Here is a 7,737-nt window from a genome sequence, read left to right as displayed (position 1 = left end):
GGAGTTCTTTTATTCCTATCTTAATTACTAGTAACTCTCAGATCACACATCACACATAAATATATCTATATCTATTTAACTATCAAGGGGATCAGGATTACTTGGCAAATTGCTGTCAGCAAATCCACTATACCCTGTTAATTTGTTATCAATAAAGTCTGATGTTGTAGAAAGACACAAATGTGCTCTCTGTTTCTGAGATAGTGTGTTCATGGCATACACCCATCCAAGGAGAAAAGGGGAAGATGAAAATCAAGTCTGGGCTAGAATTTAGGAAGTTACCAAGTGAAAATCAATGGCTTGATGCTAACTTAACTGACCCCCACTTGCCTTAAGGCAGCAGGTCCTTGCTACCTGGAGCGTGCCTGCTTAGGAAGGCAGATCTGAGGATGGTGAGGAGGAAGATATCCCCTCCCACCACTGTGCTTGGCCAGAGAGGGAGCTGATAAGTCATCTGACCCGGAGGGCAGTGAGAAGCAGAGCCATACTTGCAAAGATGATTTCAGTTTTCTTTTCCATTTTGTCTGTTTTCATTTGTGACAGCAGCCAGTGTTTGGTGTCTGCTGTGGAAACTCCCCCAGTTGGGGGGGGGGGAGGGAGGGGCACTGCTGCTGCTGCCGCCCTGACTCCCTATAAAAGGTCTGGCTGAACTGCAGAGCATCCCTGCTGAGGATCCTGTCTCCCACAGCTTCTGCCTCGGGTACCATGAAGATCTCCGCAGCTGCCCTCGCTGTCATCGTCACTGCTGCGGCCATCTGTGCTCCCGCATCTGCCTCCCCATGTAAGTTCAGAGCTCTGACCACCTCAGCCCACTCTGCCTAGATGCCCGCCCCATCCTGCCACCCCAGACCTTCCCCAGTTTTCAGTCATAGCATGTATACTGCCCCAACCCCATTATGTCCTTTCTTATGTGTCATCGACACAGCTATCCTGTCAGCCCTGTTAGATCTCTAAGCCACATTACGGCAGGAGCCCGTGGTGAACTTTTTTGTGTCTTCTAAGACTTTACTATGAACTCTGCAGGCACGCCTCAAGTGGGGACTGGTGCTGGCCATACCAAGCTGACTTCGAAGTGACTTACTCACATCTTTCACCAGCATGGTTTCTAAGAAATGTGTAATACTGTTTAAAGTGTCTGAGGTTTGATAGTCTCCCATTTCATAGATAGAAAAGAAATGGGGCTGGCAAAAACAAAAAAAAAAAACAAAAAATAAAGTGAACCAAGTGCCTGCTATGGGTCAGGTACCATGCACACTCCTTTGCATGTGCCATCCAATTTAATGCAACTGGTCCTTCAGTGATTGTTCTTGGCTTACAATGGGAAACTGAGGCCCAAGGACACAGAGATCCATGTGTAAGGGTGCACACTGCTAGAGCGTGTGAAAACTGGTATCCCAACAAGCCCCATATGGCTGGGAAGATCCGTACCACAGCTCTGCTGTGGGAGACAACTGTGCCACTCAGCGGCATCTTGAATTAACTGACCACTAAGCTTCTCTATTCAGAGTCCTTCGCTGCAGGCCAGCCAGGTCCCAGAATGCTATGTGCACTTTCAGGCCCCACTTAAGAGCCTCGCTAAGTTAGGGAGCCTCGCTCGGCTTGGACGCTTCCCTGAACATATCCTGCACCTCAGAGAAACCAAGCTTTGAACCTGCTAGGGGAACTGAAAGAACAAGGCTAGAGGCAGGTGAAGAGCTGAGGAGAAAGATCCCAACCGGGGGTTATGGTACAGAGGACAAAGTACAGGCTTGCCTCACAGACCATATATGGTTTGTATAGATCCTTCCAGGCTTCTGTAGAAATCTCTACTGTGGCAGCTGTGTCCTCCGAGCCTCCATTTCTGCCAAGGTAGACAACAGCAGACAGGGCTTCTAAGATGAGCCGTGTAAAGGGCCCAGCAGTGCCCGGTGTAACTGGCAGTGCGTAAGAGGGTCTCCTTCCTCTCTTCCTTCTCCCAGATGGCTCGGACACCGCACCGTGCTGCTTTGCCTACCACTCCCGTGTGCTGCCTCGTGACCATGTCAAGGAGTATTTCTACACCAGCAGCAAGTGTTCCAACCTTGCAGTCATGTGAGTCTCAGGCCCTTCGGCTCCTCTTCGGGGAGCCCCTCCCACACCCTGACTACAGCCCTGCCATGATCCTTCCTCCAGGAAGGAGATGCCCCCTCTCACTTGCGGTCACCCTCTAAAGGCTCCTCTAATAGCCCTGGCTCCTCATCTCCAGCTTAGAGTCTAGCCCCACCCCCGCCCCCATCCCCGCATCCTTAGAGCAGCGCTTCCCAACTTGTGGGTCCGACTCCTTTTGCAAATCTCTATCTCCAAAATTATTTACATTACAACTTATAATAGTAACAACATTGTAGTTGCGAAGTAGCAACAACAATATAATTGTATGGCTGGGGGGGGGGTCACCACAACGTGACAAATTGTATGGGTCACAACATTAGAAATGTCTCATTAGGAAGGACCCTGCCTCCACTGACAGGCACGGTTCCTAGGGCACCAACCTTTGCTGGTTCAGCTTTTATTTGAGCACAGGCTGAAAGATCATCCACTCTATCACCCCTCTCCAGTTAAGAGGCCAAAGCTTCTGTATTTCACGCCCAACCCAGCTCAGCTAATTCTCTGAGGAACTAGGGAGGACGGGTCAAGGTCAGGGCCCTAATTTCAACCAAGTAAATGAAATCTAAAAACCTATCTATTTAAGACATTATAATGAGATTCAGCTTTAAGTGTGCATGTGTATAGATTTGGGGAAATATAATAATTCCTACCACCCAGAGGTGCTTAGTGGCATGTCATTCTATGTGCACGGTCTCCACATCACACATAGCCATGGCCGGTTTGCACAATCCTCTCCATGTAATTAATGAGATTGAGACTCCGTGGCTCTTGCTGACTTACTCAAAGCTGCACAGTCAGTGAGGGATGGGGGTCTGTCTCTGGGGTTCCCTCTTCCAGTTATGAAACAAAGTCAAGGCCGGGTGCAGTGGTGCACACCTGTAATCCCGGCACTCAGAAAGGCAGAGGCAGGCAGATCCCTGTGAGTTCGAGGCCAGCCTGGTCTACAGAGTGAGTCCAGGACAGCCAAGGCTACACAGAGGAGCCCTGTCTCATAAAAATAAATATAAAAATAATAAATTAATTAATAAATTAATAAATAAAGGTCATTAGTGACAACAGGCTTAAGAAGTTTAAGAAGATAATGGTTTACAGAATGAAAACAGAGATCCGGACAGCTGGCTCAGCGGTCGAGCGCACTTGTTGCTCTTGTGGGGGATCCAGGTTCAGTTGCCGGCACCCACGTGATGGCTCGCAATCATCTGCAGTTCCAGTTCTAGGGCGTCCGATACCCTCTTCTGACCTCCTCAGGTGCCAGGCACACATATGGTGCACCAACCCACACGCAGATGGCTATGCGTACACATTAATCTACAAAAGAAAAAGAAGAAAGCAGAGTAACCGTGAAGTTGCCAATAAAAGGTTCAAGAGTTTTAGCCCAAAGATCTTTTTGTGACCCTGGCAAAGATGGGACTTGGGTCCTGGTGAATCACTGAAAATGGAACATTAATATTTAGTATTACTAAGTTTAGCGCTGGACGAGTACTTGAGCACATATTATGAGCGGGCAGAGACGAATAAAATTGCCACCCTTGGCTATGGAGAGTTTGTCTAGTAAGAGAATGACTAGAGCACTCTAGAAAATGTTACCAAAGGAGAGGAGAGGCCGTGTCTAGCTCCAGGGGTGAGAGGGCAATTCAGTAGTAATCACTATAAAAGATGCTATTTGTGGAGCAATTAGGAGTAGAGAAGTGTGCGAGAACATGCTCACAGGCTTCTACTTCGGTTTGTAAAGACACGTGTAGGAAAGCAGAGAGCACTGAGGTAGTTCCAAAAGAGGGTGATCAAGGCCCTTCTTTCACTAGGTCACAGAGAGAATAATAAGTATTTAGACAGCCTCCTGGTACATAATGGGTATAAAGAAGTATCAGCCTATTATTACCATTATTTAAATGTGTGTGTGCACACACGTGTTGGTGTGTGTGTGTGCATGTGTCCATGCATGCTCACAAGCGTGTTGTGAATGAATGTAATTCATTCATCCACTCATTCATTCAATAAATGTTCACCAGGCATCTACTATATGGGGGCCTGGGGCCAGAGCCTAGAGAGACAAGAGCTCAAATGGATCAGTGACTCCGAGGACGCCTGCTCTTAAGAGACAGGTGGAAAGGGAAGCCGGATGAGCAGAGGGCCCCAAAAATGGAGGAAGGAAGAGAAGGCTTAGGAAGGGGGAACTTGTTCTCTGGTATCACATACTAGATAAAGGAGGAGGAAATGGAGGCCAAGCAACCCTGATAGCTGGAGCTGATATCCTGACTCCCTGGCGACATGCTGAGAGTGCCGAGAAGAGCGACTAGCCGGCCTTAGGGTTCCCTCTTAGTTTCTTCAACTCGGGTTCTGATGTAAGTGCAATCAATACTCAACTTCTGTAAATTCATCACTGAGAATAAGGCCTGGCACAAGGAAAGGGGCCAAGAGGAGGCCAGGGCTTGGCCCGCTCAGTGCTGCTTCCAGATCTGTGTGTGTGTGGCTGTAGAGAATTAACACGAATGAAATTCAGCCTGTGTCTCGGTGCCTTTAGTTCCAAAGGAGAAGAAATGTCTTCTGAAAGGAAGAAACAGCACAGAGCTACAAAAATGCCCTACCCAACTCTCAACCATTTCCCTTTGCACTTCTCAGTCTCCTCACACCAAAAGCTGCCCCCAGTGTTCACTTTTTTTTTCTCTCTCTCTTCTACAGCTTTGTCACTCGAAGGAACCGTCAAGTGTGTGCCAACCCAGAGAAGAAGTGGGTTCGAAAATACATCAACTATTTGGAGATGAAGTAGGATAAAGGGTCTTTTGATACCGATCCTGTATAAGTTACCTGTCGCTGCCTGCCCTAGTGCTAACCAGCTTGGGGATGCCGCTCAGCAACCCCCATACACGCTCATTCCTGGGATGCCCTAGATGCTGTCATTCCATAGAGATTGTATCAGAGGCCTCTCCTAAAGCCTAGGGGCTGTCCTGAGGCCCTGCCATGCCAACAGGAAGTCTTCAGACTTTGGGCTTCAGGCTCCTCAACCAGGCCATGGTTTTGGAAGCAGTAAAGAAGCCTGTGAGTCTCTCGAGGAAAGAAGGAAAATGGAAATCCCATACGCAAATGTTCATAGCTCAGGCCCTCACAGGCTCTGCACACCCAAGCCAAGAAATCAATGTTTCATTAAAATTTCTGATGCAAGGACACAGCTGGCTCCTGGTTCGACTTCTTCCTAAGAAGCCCCCCTTCCCCGCAAGTATCAAACATGCAGATACCAGGCACACATCTGGTAAAAACACCGGATTTAGGAGGTATGGCCTGTGCCGTTAACAGGGCTGGGAGCAAACGCCCTCTGAAAACTGAGCATAGACAGGCAACGCTGGTAAGGTAGCTAGTGACTTGTCTACTAGGGCTGGAGTCTAAGCATCATGATGCAGCTCTAAGTCTCCAAGGATTTATCTGGACCCCTGCCACACCAGCTCCCTGCTTCCTCGGGCTTTGACTGACCGACCCTTCTACCTTAGCTTGCCCTACACCTCATCTCCAGTGGGTTCCTTTAACACTATTGTGCATAGAACAGGACTTAAGGGGAATTGTTTTAGATAAGGTTCTCATAACTAAACCAATAGTACCAGCACCTTGGAAGAGGAGGTAATCCACCTTTCCCACCTATGTGTCCCTTTAGGAGAACACTGTGCTACCAGATGTAGTCACAGCTGTACATACATTAGTTGAGCATTGTATGCCAGGCGTTGGCTAAGTCCCTCATGTTCAAACCCTCTTTGACTTTATAACCTCAGGGTGGGCACTAATATTGACTCTATTTGCAGTGCAAAAATGCTTTCATTTTTAAATGATGTGTGTGTGACAGACAGACAGACACACAGACACACAGACACACACACACACACACACACACACACACACACACAGGGTTGGGGAAATGGACCTACTACCATGGCACACATGGGGTGGTCAGACGAGTGAGCTTCCTCCTCTCCCGCCATCTGCTCATGGGACCCAGGGATCGAGCTCAGGCAGCAAGGCTTGCACAGGAAAAGCTCTACTCACAGAGCCACCCTCACCAGCCCAGCAGTCAGCAAAATTCATGGGAAGATGAAAATGATTTGTCCAAAGCCCCACAAACAAAAGAAAACCAAGTTTAAAGTTAAGTTATAAAAACCCACTAGATCTAATACAAATACCTAAATGTTTCCCCATCTTCAGTCTACTTTTTTAAAGATTTATTTATATATTATTTATACAGTGCTCTGCCTGCATGTATGCCTGAATGACAGAAGAGGGTATCAGGCCACATTATAGATGGTTGTGAGCCACCATGTAGTTGCTGGGAATTGAACTCAGGACCTCTGAAAGAGCAGCCAGTGATCTTAACCTCGGAGTCATCTCTCCAGTCCCAGTTTACAAATTTTTAAACTTACAAGAATTGGCAAATAGCCGGGCATGGTGGCACATGCCTTTAATCCCAGCACTCGGAAGGCAGAGGCAGGTGGATTGCTGTGAGTTCACAGCCAGCCTGGTCTACAAAGCAAGTCCAGGACAGCCAAGGCTACACAGAGAAGCTCTGTCTCTGAAAAAAAAAAAAAAAGAATTGGCAAACAAATATTAAATCTCCTCCCCTTTCCTCTGGCATATACATTTTTTTCTGAGCTGTTTGCAGCTACATATGCAATGTCACTGTACGGTTAAAGGTTTCGGTATTGTGTACTAATAACAAGAAGATTCTATATAAAACCACAAAGTGAAAGACACGGGGACACTACTCTCTAACAAACAATCATCAAATAACATTACCACCTTCCCACTGTCCCAATAATGCCCTCTATGGCTATTTTTTTTAATCAAGAATTTAATTCAGTACACACACTGAATTTAGTGGAATGTCTTTTACTGTTATTTTTAAAACAGAACAAAACAAAAAAGCAAGCAAACAAAACAATGGGATCTCACTGTGTAGCCCTGACCGACCTGGAACTGGCTGTGTAGATCAGGTTAGCCTGGGACTTATGTGACAGCCTCTCCATCCCCAGTGCTGAGCTCACACGGCTGGCCCAGAACTCCCAGCCATTTGTTCTGTTTAGTACATCAGGGTTTTAGTGCATAGTCCAGACTGACCTCAAGATTTCAGACTGGGGCTACAAATGTGTGTGCTACATCACTTGGCTGAACAACAGTTCTTTTTTTCCTTCAGGCCATTGAAATTGTTCAGAATATATATTCTTGCAGAATATTTTATCATTTAGATTTGCTTATTTCCTTATAATCAGACTCAGATTAGGAATTCCATTTGAGTAATGCTATCTTTCTCTGTGCAGCACATGAAAGCACTCATGTCATTTTACTTCAAGACCAATAACTCAACGATCAATATTTTAATTTTTTTCAGATTTGTTTATTCTACTTTCTATATATGAGGGTCTGGCAAACATGCATGTGTGTGCACCACATGTGTTCCCGATGGATCCCTTGCAACTGGAGTGATGGATGGTTGTGAGGCACTATGTGGGTGATGGAAATTGAACTCAGGTCTTCTGCAAGAGCAACAGGTGCTCCTAACTACTAAGCTACAGCTCTAGCCCCAATGGACCATATTTTCTTCATATGTAGTGTCATGGTTCATCTTGTCTAGACTGA

At 46.6% G+C, this 7,737-nt stretch overlaps 1 protein-coding gene across 1 annotated transcript; it reads left to right on the top strand.

The window, feature by feature from the left end:
* The first annotated feature begins 487 nt into the window (after window positions 1-487).
* On the top strand, window positions 488-5,288 carry CCL5 (C-C motif chemokine ligand 5). Its single transcript, XM_084750564.1, has 3 exons — window positions 488-781; window positions 1,959-2,070; window positions 4,804-5,288. Exons 1-3 carry the CDS (start codon window positions 706-708, stop codon window positions 4,889-4,891), a joined length of 276 nt encoding a protein of 91 aa, XP_084606690.1. The 5' UTR covers window positions 488-705; the 3' UTR covers window positions 4,892-5,288.
* Window positions 5,289-7,737: the final 2,449 nt, after the last annotated feature.

Source organism: Acomys minous, assembly GCF_964271855.1.
Source record: "Acomys minous genome assembly, chromosome: 12".
NCBI classification, from domain to species: Eukaryota; Metazoa; Chordata; class Mammalia; order Rodentia; family Muridae; genus Acomys; species Acomys minous.
The sequence above is the reverse complement of the archived record's forward strand: the minus strand, read 5'-3'. Positions and strand labels throughout refer to the sequence as shown.

Bases quoted from the DNA above. Each gene is read 5' to 3' on its own strand.
- CCL5 (XM_084750564.1), top strand. From the start codon at position 706: ATGAAGATCTCCGCAGCTGCCCTCGCTGTCATCGTCACTGCTGCGGCC. The intron at 782-1,958 runs GTAAGTTCAGAG...TCCTTCTCCCAG, and splicing joins TCCCGCATCTGCCTCCCCAT to ATGGCTCGGACACCGCACCG. The intron at 2,071-4,803 runs GTGAGTCTCAGG...TCTCTTCTACAG, and splicing joins TGTTCCAACCTTGCAGTCAT to CTTTGTCACTCGAAGGAACC.